This window comes from Falco punctatus, assembly GCF_963210335.1.
Source record: "Falco punctatus genome assembly, chromosome: 12".
Taxonomy (NCBI): Eukaryota; Metazoa; Chordata; class Aves; order Falconiformes; family Falconidae; genus Falco; species Falco punctatus.
The window spans coordinates 18,336,996-18,355,076 of record NC_137592.1 but is presented as its reverse complement, the minus strand read 5'-3'; the positions used below and the strand labels follow the sequence as shown (position 1 = coordinate 18,355,076).

The 18,081-nt window shown below is 39.4% G+C and overlaps 1 protein-coding gene across 1 annotated transcript in view; it reads left to right on the top strand.

The window, feature by feature from the left end:
- PRKCE (protein kinase C epsilon) overlaps positions 1-18,081 on the top strand; it is a 293,182-nt gene that overhangs the window by 92,581 nt on the left and 182,520 nt on the right. Inside the window, exon 2 of the mRNA XM_080408304.1 lies at positions 10,292-10,355. Within this exon, the coding sequence (XP_080264430.1) occupies positions 10,292-10,355 (64 nt within the window). The remainder of the gene's footprint in view (positions 1-10,291; positions 10,356-18,081) is intronic.

Below are 18,081 nucleotides of genomic sequence, written 5' to 3'. Positions count from 1 at the left end.
TTTGTAGCTAATTAATGAGATAAAAGATGCCTTTGAGCACACCTCTAGGGCTATCTTAATTGCATATTCTGTAGTTTCCGCCACCAGTTGGGGGCTGGGAGGGGAGGGAGTCTTATATCTAAATCAATTTGACAAAATAGAAGATTAAGAATTTACTAGTCAGTTTTCTCTGCTGATAAACCCTGGCTTGCAGCTGATGTTGGCGTCACACATCAACAAGCTACTTGAAAGTTCCAGTGAGTGTCATCAAAGTACAGTTTGTCCATTTGCAGCAATATTGAGTCAAGCCATTTCCTTCCTAATGGAGGATTAATTTCTATTGTGAATACAAATAGAGAGTACAATTAATGTGGTTGCCTTTCAGATAAGAAAGGCCTTAGTCCTTTCTTCCCAGGGAGCTGAACTGAACTCAAACTCATAAACAGTTGTTGTTGTATTTTATTTTTTTTTAATTGGAACAAATCCTAGATGTGAGTTTTGTTGCTAACTGGAACAAAGCCAGCACAGCTTTACTTACAACTGAACCTGAACTAGAACTGAACCAAAGTGGTTTCAGTTCCCTGCTGCTGGCTTCTAACTGGATAACTGACAATTGTAAATCCAGTAGGACCTCTCTTGAAAGTTACTGAAAGGTGTTATGCAGTAGTGTTTGAATGACTGAAAACATGAACCTCTTGTGGGAAGGATCTGAGGTCAATGCTGAAGTGTTTGCCTAGTCTGTGTTGAGGTTTCATGTAAGGAATATTTATTTTTGAATAGTTTGTTTGGGAAGATCTTCCACATCAATGACACCCTGGTTTGAGTAAAGCTATCAGCTGCCTCAGAGTTGGTGTCATCAAATGTTCCTAACTTTTGTTTTAAAATACAGTAGGTTTATAGGCAAGTTCCAGAGTCTGTCTTTTCTACAGTGGGCTAGAATAAGATTCATGGGTTAAAAACTGCAGTGCAATTTCACATGATCTAAATATCACCATTTTCTAGCACTTATCTTGCCTTTGGAAATGTTGTCCTTCATTTAAAAGAAGATTTGAATTTATGCCACATCAGTTTTGGATCTTCCAACTTTTGACCTCCTTGATTTTCGAGGTCTAAAAATGAGCACAGCTTTTTCCTTTATTCTTTGTACGGTAATGCTGTGTGGATATTCCCTACTATATACTGTCTTTCCCAGACTATACCTGGCATGAGGAGAGCACAAGAAAGCAATTTTTCACTGTAAAGAGAAGAAAAATACCATATGCTTTACAGGAAACAGGTAGCATTGCTTTGGTATCTTAATCTGTAAAACTTAACAGAAGTTAAGTCTTACTTAAGGGAAGTAAGGAAATACAGAAGTTACCTCAAGAAGTAAGGAAAAATGTATGCAGTGCACAAAAACTGTGGTATATGACCAGGAAAAGTACCAGTGAATCCTAAGGTTTATCCTCTGCTTATCCATGTACTTACTGTTATGCAAATACCTATCTCATAAAGATTGTCCAGTGTTGCAAAGGTGTCTACTCAGAGGAAATACTACTGCAATTTAGGAGAAATTCCAAATATCTGTGTGAATAAATCATCACATGTGGTTGATTCCTGTGACTGAACAAATGTGCCAGCTAGGACTTTGGCTTGGTGTATGGGCAGTTGGGTTATCTGAAATTTTACTGTAGTAAAATAATTTGACAGCATTTATCACTTCGTGCTTGCAGTCCTGATTCTTTCTTTAGCATTTTATTCCTAGAAGGGAGGGGGTTACCTATACACCTGTTTGTAGTTCTGTAGGATGACATTAATGAATGTCCATAAGCAAGACGATAAACGTGTTTTAAGTAATTTATGTCAGCTAGTTATTTCCTTATGGTTTGGACAGTGTCACTGTACCTAATGAATCAAAAAAAATGCTCTTGAAAAGCCTTGTGATGAAATTACAGGTCAAATTTTACCACATTATGCAACTCCTTTATTCTTAAATCCAATAACAATCTAAATGCATTTAGCAGATGTTTCAAGCAAATGGCTTTATGCAGGCTTCTGTTTTGTAGGTGGTTTTACTGTCCTTTTACTCAGGTCTAGTTGAGTATTGTTCAGCCAAACCCAGCTCTTATCCATCATCCTTCATGTTATCTCTGGGCTTGCATAGGTTCTTTGTACTTTATCTTCATTACTATTACTAAAGTAATGCAACCTCTGTTTCTAGTGTGGAGACAGTTACCGTACAGTGAAAATGTACTGTGTAACTCTGGCTTGTTCCTCTGCCTTTATAAGACTTACTAACAGAAGACATTTTACATCATCAGATAACTGTACTGGGTTAAATAAACCAACAAAACAGCACGCACATGTGCCTGGAACACTCATACTGGTATGAGTCTCCATGGAACTGTTATGTTCAGAGTGCCCTGAATGGTTAGTCTAGGAAGTCTTGTCTTTTAAGATTATTGATTTCTTTTTCCACTCGTGAAGAAATTTCTCTGTCTGATTTATTTCCCTCGCTCACGAATTCTGATTGTAGGTATTTAGAAACCCTAACCAGTTTGGGTATATAACTGTTGCAGACCTTAATAATAGTTAATACCTTGTGCCATACATACTCTAACCAACTGAAGCTTTTAAGAAAGTGACGACAATCTCTTCCTTCTGATCAGGGAGTCAGAAACCTGGTTTTGTACAGTGACCCTCACGTGGTCATGCTGCTTCATGCCTTTGCAGCTGTTTGTACTGCTCTGCTGTCTTGTTGCATGTAAATATAGCCATCTGTCCAAGTCCACCTTCTGGACTCTACCAGAAAATGAGCCATGAACACCGTAGTTCCAGTATGGTGGTTCACAGAAGGTATTCCTCCTTGTGGGGCTCAAACTGAGTATGTGAGTTCTGGGTGTACAGATGTGCATGCTTGTGCCCAAGCACACGTGCATTTGTGTGTCACCATGCATTCAAAAATGTTCCTTCGCCAGTGCCTCAGAGGTCTTAGGTACAGCGGATTGTGGAAGATCAAAGTTGTATCCCGTGTGATTCAGGGCACTCAATTGAATATCGGTATATGCTATATTAAGTAATAGAAGGATTCTTGTTTCAGAATTGCTTTGTGAATACTGTGGTTATTTCAGCTGAATCTTGTTTTTCCCTGGCTGCTTCTGTTCTGTATTATGTCTGTGCATGTGTCTGGCACTGGAAAGTGTTTGATCTTTTCTGTAGGTCATGCAAGATGTTTGATGTCTTTTTGTTGACTTTTGGGTATGAGTAAATAAATGATAGAATCCCCCGTGGCCAAAATTTCTTAACTTTTATGTATATCATTGTGGTCAATTACAATGCGGCAAGCTGTGTTAAGTTTCTCTGTAATTGTAATAATCAAATATGTAACATTCGTAATGAAACACAGATTTCCAAACTTTGCGGTGGTGCACTGGCTCTGAACGAGACCTGCTTTCTTTGGCCAGAAGACCAAAAGGCTGCGGGGGGAAAAAAATCATGGAGGTAAACAGAGATTCTGGGGAAGCTTTCTCAACATGTTTTCTGGACAATTTCTATAAAAGTCAGGTTCACTTCATGTCATGAATGATCTAACATGTGAAATTCGTTAATTTTCAGATAATGTTATTAAATTAAATAAATGTTATTATTAAAATTTTCTCGGCTCTTTTGCTGACCTTACGGAGCCTATTACAAAGCTATCCATTTTAGGTTGAGCTTGCTAGGGATTCAGGTGTAAATGCTGGGGGAAGTTTGCAAGTTTAGTCTTACCTCTAGCTGTTGTTTTGGTCAAGAATTTGCTTCTGTTCTAGTAATCATATCATGCAAACATAGAATCATTTAGGTTGAAAACGACCTTTAAGATCATCAAGTCCAACTGTTAACCCAGGACTGCCAAGGCCACCACTAAACCACGTCCCTAAGCACCACATCCATGTGTTTTTTGAACACCTCCAGGGATGGTGATTCCAGCACCTCCCTGGGAAGCCTGTTGCAATGCTTCACCGCCCTTTAAGGGAAGAGATCTAATACCCAACCTAAACCTCCCCTCAGGTTTCTGTCCCTGAGGCTGTTTCCTTTTGTCCTGTCACTTTTTACATGGGAGAAGAGACTGACCGCCCTGCTGCCTGCAGCCTCCTTTCAGGGAGCTGTAGAGAGCCATCGCATCCCCTGTGATCCCCTTTGTCTCCAGACTAAACACCCCCTGTTCCCTCAGCTGCTCCTCACAGGACTTGTTCTCCAGCCCCGTCCCCAGCCCCTGCCTGGCTCTGGACACGCTCCAGCCCCTCAGCGTCCCCCCTGCAGTGAGGGGCCCAAACCCAGCCCAGGGTGCGAGGTGCGGCCTCACCAGGGCCGAGCACGGGGACGGTCACTGCCCTGGCCCTGCTGGCCACACTGTTTCTAACACAAGCCAGGAGCTGTTGGCCTTCTTGGCCACCTGGGCACACGGCGGGCTCACGTTCAACCAATGATGGTGGCTTTGAAAGTTTTTAAATTACGTGGTCTGCAGCCATTTTGACTATATTGAAAAGTGTCACTATTAATGTTTTCTTTTATATTCAATAAGTTAAAACAGGTACTCTATTAGCTATTAATTGAAGCAGAAAAATCTTGCAGTTAAAGAACAAGACACAGCACAGACTGTTTCCAGTCATTTTCTATTAGATTACAACTCTTCCGATTTACTTATACGTATTCATGGAAATAGTATTTTATCAAAATTGGAGAAGTAAATGCCCTTAAAAACACCAGATGTAACCCCCTCAGCCTTTGCAGATATCAGCTCTTTAAACACCGTCCCTTCCCTCCTCTTTTCAGAGACATTGTTCAAAGAGAAACTTTCTGTTATGCTGTGCTCAGTAAGGGTTAATACATACTGACTTCTCAAGTCCTGCGTGACTCAAATAGCCATCTGCAGTGACAGCTCATGTGCTTTGGGGTTTATGCTTTAAGCTATCCAGATATCAGATAATCCTAGAACATCACAACAAGAGGTGCAAAGCAGGTTTTATGATTTAATTCTTACTGCTTGTGCAGTTGCTTGTTGCTTATGCAGTCCATTTAGGTTTACACTGTTGCCAAAATCCTAAACAGCTTCGTGGTTAAAGGGGTTTTACTGGGTTTCATATACTGTCTAGCTAAGGAACAGCAAGAGTAAAACTTACTCAGCCTTTATGCTATTCATTTATGCAAAATGCATTTTTCTATTGATTGTTTGTTTCAGATCTGAGATTTATGCCAATGACTGTCCTTAAATTTCTCTTGAGACAAGCTGGCATTTAAATGCATATAGTGCACCTAATCTTAGGTGATGTTCTCGTGTTGGAACATGAATGGCTGATGAACTCATGATCAAAAGAAAACATATGGTACTGGGGCAATGAGCCACTGAAGATAGCAGTTTATCACTTGTTTGGAACAGGTCTCTGTTTGCTCCACAGGGCATGCAAAATCTCTGTGCTGGTGCTATCAGCTAGAATGAAAGAAACACCCGCAAATGTTAATGGAATGATTCAGGCTGTACAGTGGTCAAGAACAGAATCTTGTTCATATTCAAATATGAAGTATCGGTGCAACCGGAATAACTGCATAGCATATTCTGATCTTCCTCATCCCTATAAGATTAGAGAGAGTGTGTGGTTTCCTTAGCAAAATCTTAGTCTAGGACAATTCTGTCTTGAGTTTCATATTTTTGGGGGTGGGAATTACATCTTGCATCTGAGAGGAGGAAAATGGTGAGCTTCTAAACAAGCTTAGAACTCATTTTTTTCAGAACACTTTGGAGTTAAAAGCTTGCAAAAAGAAAACCTTGAGGAAAAGCTGAACTATTTTCACAATCTTTTGTGTAGTTTGATTAAATTTTGCAGTACTTCAGAGTTGCCCAAGAATTGTGATGCTCTGGAAGCGCTGCAGAGAAATGTTTAAGCAGTTTTTTGTTTGATATTGTTTTCACTGATGAGTATTCACTGAATGGAAAAGAGAGGAAATTGCATCTTAGATATGTACCCATTAAAGTTCTTTAAACAAACAAAAAAAACCCAGCTTGGGCATCTCTGGTAGTGTAGGAAGACTGGATGCGTATCGCTTGACAAAGGGAAGCTTAACTGAGGAATAGAAGAAATGGTCCAGTGGGCAGTCTGGGCCTCCGGAGACCAGAGTTCAGTTCTTGTTTAACTGTAGACTTCTTGTATGGTGTTCTGGCAAGTCATTTAGTCTAGCTGGTGCCTTTGGGAGTATCTCATTTTACAGATGGGGAACCGTCTCAGAGGGGTGTTGAAAATAAAATCCATTAATGACTGTGAAACTATATAAATGCCTTCAATATGCTGAAACTTGGCCATGGCTTCAACGCGGGATTTTTCCTCTGAAAGTATGTCTGGTTTTATGGATGGTTGCCTTTTGTTCCCTGAAACAGGCTACTAATATGCTTTATTCATGCCTGGAGCTTTTCAAGATCTGTTCTGCTTTCCAGCAATCATTGTACTCATCTCAATACACTGCCACATCAGGATTCTTTTAGCAGCATAGAAGTTGTTTAAAGTACCTCCACAATTAATCTTATTTGCACCTACTAAAACTGTATTTTACCAAAAGTCACAGCAATAGTGTGGGCCAAGATAAACTGCTTTGGTAATCAAACATTTTGCTCAGTGATAGTTGTTACATCTTTTGTTAGATGTGGAGTATGTGACATGTATGTGCAAAGCATATATTTTTCAGTGTATCTTGCTTACAGCAAAGCTGCTGTTATATCATCTCCTCAGTCCCATCTCTGGCTTGCATCTTGCCTTGTTCCCTGTTGTCCTTCTGAACAGTCATGTCTGTTTAGTTATCTTCTCATGGTGTCTCTCTGCATGTATAAATGCTTGGCTGCTTTCAGAGAGAAGTATTTTTAGTCAAAGAGAAGGGTCAGAGTAAGAACTGCCATGATCAGACTATTTCTGTTGCATTCAGGGTGTCTGTTACATTCAGCTGAATTTGGCCAGTCATTCTGTTTCTGGTTACATACGTCTAAGGGCGTTTCACATGTAGTAATTTTCAGGGCATTTGGTGAAAAATTCCTGGAAATTTTAGAATGTGCTGTATGCATCCTTTGTTACTTATTTATAAAATGACATTGCATAGTCTTTAACTTCTTCAAAGTGTTGTTTAATGTGCAGATTCAAGGAAAAGGCATGTAGTTTATATGCTAATAATCTGACTGTTTTGAGGGTATTTATACACTATGTTTCTAGGCATTAAATTAGAAATGTTTTATGCAAAATTAGAATTGAATCAGTCCTTTTCATTCCACACTTGATTTGATATGTGAAAGACCTGAGAACAAAAGAAAGATTCCTGTTAATTTAGGGGATTCTGCTTTTTTTGGGGTGTTCTTTTTAGATGTAAGGTCAGCTGAGGGAGCTGAGCTACCAGTTTCTGCAAAATTACTAGTTCCTGTGACTGATGGGACTGTCAGTGTAGGTACTCACTGAAATGAAACGTGGGTATTTTATACATGTGAAATCAGAACATGTCTATTTCATTCTTACTGGTATTGGAATGTTTTCAGACTGAAACATACTTTCTTTGTGAAAGAGACTCCCTTTTATAAACAGTTTGTTCTGCTTAGAGCATCAGCAAAAGTTCTGAATCAAAATCAGTAAGCAGCATTTCTAATAAATGGTATGTGAAAACAGTCCACTTGATGGGTAATGGAAATGTGGGTTCAGTGCTGCAGTCTGGTTCCCGAGTTGCTTCCAAAGCCATTTGTACTTCAGTGGGCAGAACAGAGATTTTGTGATGGTGATCACCAGCTTCTCCAGATGCCTGATTCTTCCGCAGGGATGGTGTTGCGTTTTTGTTTGTGCATGTGCACACTGGGATTTTAACTGCATAAAGTATTCTGCTGAAAGCCTAACCATGCAGTACATAGTGCTGATATGAACAGAGTATTACAGACATCTGTTGAGTGCTATAGCAGTTTTTCAAAAGCCTCTCTCTGCATAGACATCAAAATTTATTCATGCACCTGTGCCTCTGATCTATTTTTTCTCGTTAAAAAAAACTGCAAAGGGAGAGGAACAGTATTTCAAAATCAGTAGCTTTATTGAAAAACAAAAAACATCCTCCACAAAATGTCCCCCACAAAACCCATGCTACCAGTTCAGAAACTGTTTTATTTATGGAAAAACACTCCACCATGATTTCATTTTCCTCTCCTCTGAGTAGCCACTGCCCTTGCTAACACCTACGTCCTGCCTGGTCGGTTCACAACACAGCTGCTGAGGTCATTTTCTTGATCTGTTGGTCCGATGACATCAGCTGGAGCCGTGCGCTCCTCTGCCGGCTTGCTCCCGAGTTGCACAGAAGCATTTTCATGAGAAACTGCTTGGTGGCCGGAGGAGCTTGTGCATCTCACATCGCCCCGATGCGTGCGGCAGCCGTGGCCCAAAGGAGGAGGGGAAAAAGCAGGACCCCCCCTTGTAACGGCCCTCTCAGGTGCGGAGAGAACCTGGAGGCAGAAAAGGTGACCCCATGAAGCCGCACGCTGAACATAGGTGGGCAAGCCCTGGCGTAGCCTGGACTTTTTGGCGTCTGCTTCCTTTCCTCATTTACTGGCTGGTTTGTGAAGACCAACAGATTGCTCTCCCAAGTTATTAGCGTGAATTGGTGACCCCTGAATATTGTCTTATTCTGGTCGAGTGCCCTCCCCTGAGGTGGCTGGTGACGCAGGAGGCAGCTCTGTGCCATGGTGGCGAGGCAAGGCCCACCTTCCCCTGCTGCGTGGGGAAGCCACAGGCTCTGCGTGCGGTTGCCTTGCTGTAGTACAAGTGTCAGGAAAGTGAAGTTCTGGGGTTTCTGTCTGTGGAGAGCCCAGCTTGGCCAGGCTGGGCGATGAGGCACACTCCCTGCTTTTCACCCTGTGTCTGTTTGGTCTGGCACCGATGACACGTAATCCTACCGCTTTTTCACTTGGGGGAAGAATGGGGCTTTTGGGGGCATGTCTCCTTTTCTCGTTTTCTCACCTGCCCTGCGTACCCCAGTTTGGTATGTGGCAGGCATGAGCTCAAGTCCCTTGTGAGTGCCAGGGCCCTGGGGGCACCAGCAGGCCCCAGTGTCACTGCCAGGCCCCCCTACCCTGCCCGTGGCCCAGGACCCCGTGTCAGCACCTGGGCTTTCAGCCCCTGCCCCAGCAACACCATGTCCCAGCCTGGGCCTGGCCCTGTCCTGCTCCCATCCCCGGGGAGGTGTCTGATGCCGGGGGCTGGGGCTGCCCTGGTGCCTCCCTGTCTGCCCACTCCTGGCTGGAGCACTGGGGCATAGGACAGGCCCTGGCAGGCATGAAGCGCACATGAAATTTTATCTGTGTGCTTTGCTTACTAAAATGGACTGAAAATACAGTATTCATGTATACCATGTTGCTTTACTCACTCTCTGAAATTGTGTGAGAGCTGTCATGTGACAGTAAGAGCCATTGATTACATAGTGTTTTAGTTACCGTTTAATTTTTGAGAGATGGGTGGCAGCAAAAATTGTCTTTTATGTGTGGGGCACCATTAAGATACTCAAATCCAGAAGTATTTAGAGTTGCTGATGAAATGTATGGTAAAATACAGCAGGATTTGTAATGAGCTCTTTATTGCAGTGCCTAAATGTACAGGAGCTTATTCCCGCAGTCTGTGAGAGTATAGTGCTTGATACTGAGCACCTGTATTTCATGCTGAGAGAAAGTGATCTCCCTAAGACCAAAGACTCCTTTAAAATCTACCAGAAGGGTGCAGAAATAAATAAATTTTGTATTTCAAAATAAGAGGATAAAGCATGTATTTCTTTCTCCCAGTGGGAATACAAAGGGGGTATTATAAACACGTGTTAACCAGCCGTCCGAGCCCTGTGTGTTCGTTTTCCCTGTTCTGTGACCAGAGCTGATCTGTCCCCCTGGGATCTGAATAGGTCACTGTGTTGTTTTTCACATTTGCATAGCTGGGCTCAGTATGAATTACAGTAAAAAAATTATTCGATACTAGCACTTTTAAACTTATTGCCTTGTTTCCTTGGAAACAGTGGTGCAAACGTATGGCAGAACAGTGTTTTGAATATTTGATTTGTAAAATTCACTGGGCTAAAGCTTTCCAAGTGTTGAGGGCACACACTTCTTAACTTCAGTGAAGGTGCAGGGTCCTCAAGGCCTCTTTGTGAAAGGAGGCTCTTTTGGTAGTGAACTGTAGACCTGCCCATGTGTCCTGCCTACACCTTAGCTTCATGAGTTTTGGAAACTCTGTTTCCTGCATGTGCAGTCACTTGCTTTGGGAGCCATTCTAAGTTTTACTTCTAATTCTCTTCTTGATTGCAGATTGACTTGGAGCCAGAAGGGAGAGTGTATGTCATCATAGACCTTTCAGGATCATCAGGTGAAGGTAGGGACTTTCAATATTTTATCTTACTCTTTCATGAATGGCATCTTCCAAGGGCCTCAGCAGTAGAAGTATTGGAGGAGGTGCTGTGCCAATATCCTCTTAAATCTGTATGAGCTCAAGTTAAAGTGCACACATTTTGATGTATCTGCCTGTGAATCAATAAGCAGTCGCAGTTTATCTTACCCTGTTAATCACTAATGGTAACAATACCAGCTAAAAGAACGACGATGAAATGAGAATAGCTTGGCAGTATTAATTATCAAAAGAAACTTGCAAATTCTTATTTTTGGACGAATGTACCAATGATAAGATATCAAAGGAGTGTGTGTGGGTGAGCTTATTTGCTTTTCAAGTTATTCTCATATTCAATATTTTTCTACTAAATGCTTTTATTTGCAAGTAAAGTAATGACCAAACTATTGTAATGATACATGGTGTTTTCATTTTTATGATATAGCAGTTACATGTTGGAAAAAAACCCAAAGAAAGATGGAAGAGAAATATTTATTAAATGATTAAGATATTTTTCTGCTATTAACTGGGAAGAGTGTCAGGTGGTATATGGTGGGAATAAAAGAATTTATGAAGAAGCAAATTGGTTTATCTTAGTCATGGTTTTGATGACAACCTGACCTGTTGAAATGGCCTAGGTGGCTGGTTTAGGTTTGCGTATTTTAAAATTATGTCCACCGATCAGCTTTCCCCAGTAGCTCATAGAGCTCAGCTAAGTGACGTTTTCATTGGTTCACAGTATGTAAAGAAGATTTATGTAAACCCTGACAGGAGCTGAAACAGAAAATGTTATGAAATGAAATGAAATTATTTTGGCTGGCACAGTTGAGAAACAGCGGAAGAATGCATTTATATTTCTGTTCTTCATAATGAATTGTTGTGCTCTGACCAATTAGCAACAGTTGCTTGCAAACCCACATATTGCTATAAATGCTGAATTTTAAAATCAAAGCAAGCTATTATTTAAACTTCACCTTATAGCCACATTTTGTACCCACATAAAATATGCTCTGCCTTTTTTTCTTCCTGCATATTGAAGAAAATATCAGTTGAGTAGTAGTTTCCATGACTTGCTAATGACATGCCAATGATGGAACTAAAATGTGGTTAAAGATGGTGTAGTTCTGTCTTAGAGCAGGTAGATGTTCCTCCAGCCTTCCATTGGTAGTTCTTGATACCCAAACGAGCATTGTGTTACTGTTCCATCACAAGATGCATTCAGGTGTGTCGGACTGTCAAAGAGCAGGAAGAACAGTGTTATGCTGTTCTTCAAAAGTTCTTTAAAACTCTATAACCTTTTATACAGGAAAAGAAAAAATGGCTATGGTAATGTCTCCTATATTATGTAGTGCATTACCCTGTGACACTTGAAAGGGCTTGGAAGGAAATTTGCAGAACTAGAATTTGCGTTGCTATGTTAGCATTGAAGTGGAGCACTTGAATGGAGATGGGCCACTGAGGGGAAAAAAGCTTATGAAATACTGTCTTATGGGAAGCCCTTGGAAAAACCAAGAGGCTTTAGTGAGGGTGAATTTGATAGAATCCTTCAGAAGCTGGTGTGCTTACAAAATGAAGTAGAGCTTGTGTTTTAGAGCTTTCCCAGCCAATTTAATAACCATGGAGAAATGTTGTGTAGAAGTATTGCAGAATTCTCTAGGAAAGTTAGTTTTCCTCACAAGGGAAATTGGATCACGTTTGTACAACTGTTCATAAACTATTTTAGTGGGGTTTTTTAGCGATGTAATGAAATCCTGTTTTTAGACTGCTTTAGTAGGGCTGAAGTCTAGCTAATTTTGGATGAGTCCCCTCTCACTTCAGCTGTCTTGGTGAAGAACCCTGTTTAACTTAACAACTGTATGCATCGTTCTGTAGTGAATAGAAACACTTAACCCACATGTAAAGTAACTTATTCTACATATTTTAAAAATGCCTATTTAATTTGGTTTATGTAGATATACTTATATAAATACGTATGTAAATGGAATACATCTGATATTTATTTTATGCGTTTCAGTGCGGCAGTTCACTGTAGTTGATCTGTATGCATTGCCTATAAAATGAACATAAGATTCAAGTTAGACTAAATGCATGACTTCTGAGTGGCTAGGGCTGGTGATCGCTATTTTTGACTTAATTTGTTAACTAGGATCTTGTTTTTGAACTCTCATCTTCATTGTGAATAGCAACAGGGTACATAGCATTCTTTTCATGGTCTGAAAATGAGTATAATTTTTCATTTCAAATTCTGGAGGGGAAAAAAATAGCAATTTATGAAAATAAAAATACCTATAGCAACAATGTTACCTGGAGGAAGCAATCATGTTGCATGTAACTCTGTTAGCAGTATTTAAAAAAAAAAGGCAATAAAACATTTTTTTTGATCCACTGAGATGTAGTATATACTTGCCAACCAGTATTGTCTTGTAATTCTGTGTACTGGAAATCAGACTTGTTTCTTCTATGCAGGTTTCTGATTATCAGCAATCAATAACATAATTCAGTTATCTGGCACATCTCAAAGATTTTTAAGATAGATATCCAAATTCTGGTTTGGTATAATTGACTTAAGGTTAGTTGAATCCATTAATATGGGCAGAGAACTTTGTCCTCTATTATACTGCCTCTGAGAGGCAGAAGTCCTAATTTTGCAAGTGAGCCCTTATGTGAATAAATTGCCATGTAAGTCAAAAGTTTACATATAAAATCCTAAATAGTAGGAAAAAAAGAAACACTTTCTTTAGTAGTATGTTCTCAATATTTTTAGTATGCTTTTACAGAATATTGACATAAGATGTTGTTACCATATACCTGTTAATATTCAATTGTCCCTTACTCGCAGCTGCCAGATTGCTTATCCCTCTGCTCCGTTTGACTTGCATGGCAAAACAATGAGAACAGTTCATTGTTATAAGCAGACTTCCTGAACAAAAGTACACAATTACTCTTCCTCTTCCCCCCTCCTCTAAACTGAATCATTCATGGAGTTTCATCATTTGAGTGGCTTAGGAGTACAGAACAGATGGAAATACGGCAGCTTACAAAAGGAGGTAAAGAGCACTTCTGCTTCTCCCTGGCACGTTGAGACAGACTAGTTAAGAGACACCCATAGATAGCAAAGCCTTCTTTGCTGCCAGATGCTGATATTGCTACTTGCAATTTTTTTCCCATTCTAAAGACAAGCTATAAATCCATGGGAGGTCATAGTGCTGTGCCAGCTTCCTATATTGTGAAATTTCTTTCAGAAGCTGCCTGAAGGAGAAGCTCTACTCCTCCAGCACTAACAGTGCACTTGTTAGGGGACAGCCTGGAAAGCCCAAGGCTTTAGACTGCTCTCCACTGGGTGTCTTTCAGCATTGCCAACTCTTCCACTGGATTGCTCAAATCTCAGGGAATTTGGATTTTTTTCTGAAAACATAATTTTCTAGAACTTGCTCCCATTCAATTCTAGTCTTTGAAGCAGAAAAAGGTTGGAAAATACAAATGCTAAAGTCTGAGAAGTGAAAAGCAGACTGCATAAAAAGCCCTTACAAGAGCAACAAACCTGACAGGACCATTTTTATCCTCACCTTTTTTTAAACTAATCCTGTTTTGGACCCTGCTTGTAGCTGTTGAATGCTTGTTCTGTGTTGAGAGGGAGGGTGAGTAACTAGTCATTTTAGCAATCTTTTGTAAATTTTGTAGTAGGAACTGTGTGGCCCACATACTGAAAAGAAAATGCTAATTGAACTGTTTATCACACAGAAGGTGACGTTCTCGAAAGTAGGATTTAGTTTTTTCTACTAGAATTTGAACATTCCCATGTTTTGCTTTCAAAACCAGTTCTGCAAAATACTTAAGCATGCTTTGCTGATGTGGGCATTGGAAGAGGGAGAGAAAACAGCTCTTAAAATACAATTTAAAAATTCTCCATTTTAAACTGTGTAATGAGTATTTCTGTAACAGTTGTGGTCTTTACACTCTCTATGTCAAAACTGATCTGCAAGGTTTTTTACCTTCTGTAGATTTACTTTAAAATTCCTCTTTGCATTCAGTGTAAATACCTATTTATGTTTCCCATGAATGGAAACAGCTGTGTCAGTGGAAACTTCCCAAATGTAGGTACACACTGAGGTGTTCATTCACAGGCTAAAATAACTGCAACAGTTAATCAGTAAAGTTACATTCCTAAAAATATTCGTTTACAGTTTTAATACATTTATTGGATTTTTAAAGTTTTGACAATTAGTAACTACCCACTTAGCACTTTAAGGGATATTTTTAAAAAAATCCATTTGGTCAAACAAACAAATGGAGCTCCTGTGGACTTGTCAAATCATCTGGTAGTATTAGCTGGAATATTTTTATTAACTTCTTTGAGCCATGTTCTGTCCCATTTGCAATCATGTAGGATCTTTAAGAATAAGCATTTCTAATAACTTACTTTTGGGAGACAAGATCAAGGTGGTGGTGGTTGTTACTCTGCCAGAATATTTTATCAGACTTGCAAAGCATGTAATCAGTCAATTCTGCTATTAACCAAACATTGGGTGACTTCACTTTATATATGCAGTATATAAGAAAAATGAAGTTTATAGGAGGCTGGTGTTTGTAAGAAGTAATTAGCTTGGGAAAGATCTGTCATATTTATTTGCTGTTACTTTGCAAACTGCATCTAATGATTGCACAGGTTTTTAGTCTTGTATCTTCATCTGGAGAAGGGTGTTTATAAGTCTTTCAATGAACAGGAGACCCTATAAACATGCTGTGTTATTAATTTCTTCAGTGCTGCTTGTTGTCCAAGGTCATATTGATTTTTCTGTATTAATTCAGTGTTGCATGTGGTGTATGTGTTGTTTCTAGACTGAAGTACACTTATTGACAGTTGAATTGACATGCTTTGTCAGTGGTTTTTCATCTGTTTTAGTGCTTACAGAGTTTTGTGAGTGAAGTTGTTTGAATGATTTCAGAAATACTTAAGAGTTCTGGTGTAGCTGATCAAGATACAAATGCAGGCTTAAAGTTTAAAACTTAACTAATATGATGACACAATGATTAGATTTAAAAACTAGAATAACAGATGGCCATTAAGTGGGTAAGAGTGTTAAATCGCCTGAGGAATGATCAAAAACATTTTCAACCAAGTTAGTTTTACATAGACTGAGAGACAGATGCTGGTGTATGTAAAAGCTTGTGACCTCCCCGCTGCATTTATTATTGTAGATTTCTTCTTTCTTTGGAATTATTGGTTTATGTGTGACACGAATGTATACAGTTACTTATGGTAGCTTTCTACCAACTTATTAAGTTACCATTTGCAATATGTCAGTATTGAATCAACTGTAGCGTGACTTAAAAATGACCTTGGCACATTAGGTTTTTTTCTTAACTGTATTTATTATAGGCAATATGTAATTAAGAATTAAGAACTATTCTAAACTCTTTCTGTATGTACTATGTCTAATCAGTTGTAATGATTATTTTTCATTGTTATATGTCCCAATTTACATTATGCAATTGTATTTCTATACAATTACAGATTCCCTATTTTAGAGTGGGGAGTTGAACTGCAATAAAACACCATAACTCATGCTGGAGGTGGTAGGTACTGCAGAAAGCAGCCTGTTGGAAGTTCTTGGTTATGTAATTACAAGAGATTACATTTTTCTAATACATTCATCTTCAAACTCATATGCTCATAAGATACTTGTTTCACAGGATGAAGAACTTCAGGTGATATTTAATGATAAAGACTGTTAGCTGAAGTCATGGCAGTATTTTGTGAATGCATAACATTTTGTTTAGGTAGATTATTAGACCTTTTGCATCGAAATATCCAACAAAGTCTTTAGAATTGTGACTACATTAGGTTATATATTTAAATTAAAATACATGAGCTTAGAAGAGATTTCCTGGTTCTTCTCAGTTCATTTACTTGAAGGCCTTAAGTTTTGCAAATACAATTATTGCTGATTGTCATGTGTTATGGCAGAAGTTCTGCTGGAAAAATGAAAAAAGTATCAGTATAAGCAGGGTCATAGTTGATAAATCTTTAACATAGATATAGCTTGTTAATCAGGTTATCCACAGGATTTTTTCCAGGCATTCAACTTGATAGAATCAATACAACAAGAAAAATAGTATTTATGTTCTGTGTTGTAGCATCCTTTTGCAAAGATATGTTAGTAGAAAATAACTCATGGGTTCCAAACCATCTCTACAATTCTCCGTGTGTCCATTTATCAGAGCTTTTGTTCCTTAGTTGTTCCTTGTAGTTGTTGTTGTTATCATAATTAATTGTGCTTCTTATTCTTTAAGGGCTCAGAAATGAGATCTGGTAGTGCTAGGAACTGTCTGAACATAGAACAGAAGAAGGTGCTTACACAGAAATCTGTCTAAATGACATGCATCCAGGAGCTAGTCTTTTTGCTTGGCCGTTTCAGGAATTTGTGTTAGTTAAAAGTGGTGGTTTTTTTCACTGATGTCTTCTATTGCACATACAGCTTTGACAGGGTGGATTGGGTGGCTGTTTTTGTATTTTTTAAATTATCTCTGATTGTTGCCGTTTTGGGAGATATGTGGTGCTGTTGGAAAACTGATGAGCCAGGATGTGAAACAGTTTCTGGTAACTGATGTTGGGGTAGTAAACTGGCTGTGAAAGAATGCTTGAGTTTGCTCAGAATTTCTAATATATGACTGGGTAGATAGACCTCAGCTGAATATTCTTCTGGTAGGTGAGGAGCAGTTCACCTCTTTTTCTAGAAACATTTCTCAGGTTTTTAGAAGCTACAAATTATTCTTTATTCCCACTGATACATCTCTTCCATCAGGATGTATCTCTAGCCCACCTTTGCTCTTCCTCCTGGCATTAGCATTTTTCTCTAAAAGAAACTTCCAAGTTAATCACCAGCTTTTTATTGCAAATAATTGCATTTTAAGATTTTAACACAGGAGTCAGCCTTCTTTATTGTATTAGTTTTGTCTGCTGGTTTAACCACTTGTTTACAAAGGTTACCGCTTTTCTAGACTTTTTTTTTTATTTGCTTTTTAAATGAGAATGAATGGAGAACCTATTGTATAATAAGCCATGTTCCTTGTGGTAAACACATGGAAAAGAAGACTCACAGAGTCCCTAACTAGCTTCACTGCAGAGACCGTCTTATCTCTTATTTTGAAATGCAGAATTTGATTGAGCATTCAACACACACGTATCCTTAACTTCCTCTGCATTTTCATGTCTGAGAGAAGCTGATGTGTTGGAATTGGCTTAGGAAGAGTCTGAGGAGAGGCAAAGGTGGAGTTGGACTGTGCTGTTCCCAGTGGGGCCCCAACAAGCCGTTGTAGCTCCTCCAGAGCTGTAGGTGAAGCAGAAAGGATCTACACCACTGGATTATTTGTGGCGTTCGGGCAGGCAGTCTTCCAGGTATAAAATGTAAATTATCTGTGAAGTAAGGATGCTGCTTGGTGCCTGGGAAGCTGCCAAGGCTTAGCAAGCCACATGAATATTAAGTTTTTAGACTCGAGGCTGGGGCTTTTTCTGGGAGTTAAAATAATCTGAAACTATCTGAACAGGACAGTGCTGAACTGGCAGTGCTAACTGAATGGTGTCTGTCTTAAGTCACATTACTCAGGTAGGTTCATGAGTTAGAGCTCTTTCATAAATGCAACTCCCCCTGTAAGTTCTTAGGAATATGGCGTGCTGGGGGATACAGGGTTTGAAGTGTTGATACTGTATAGC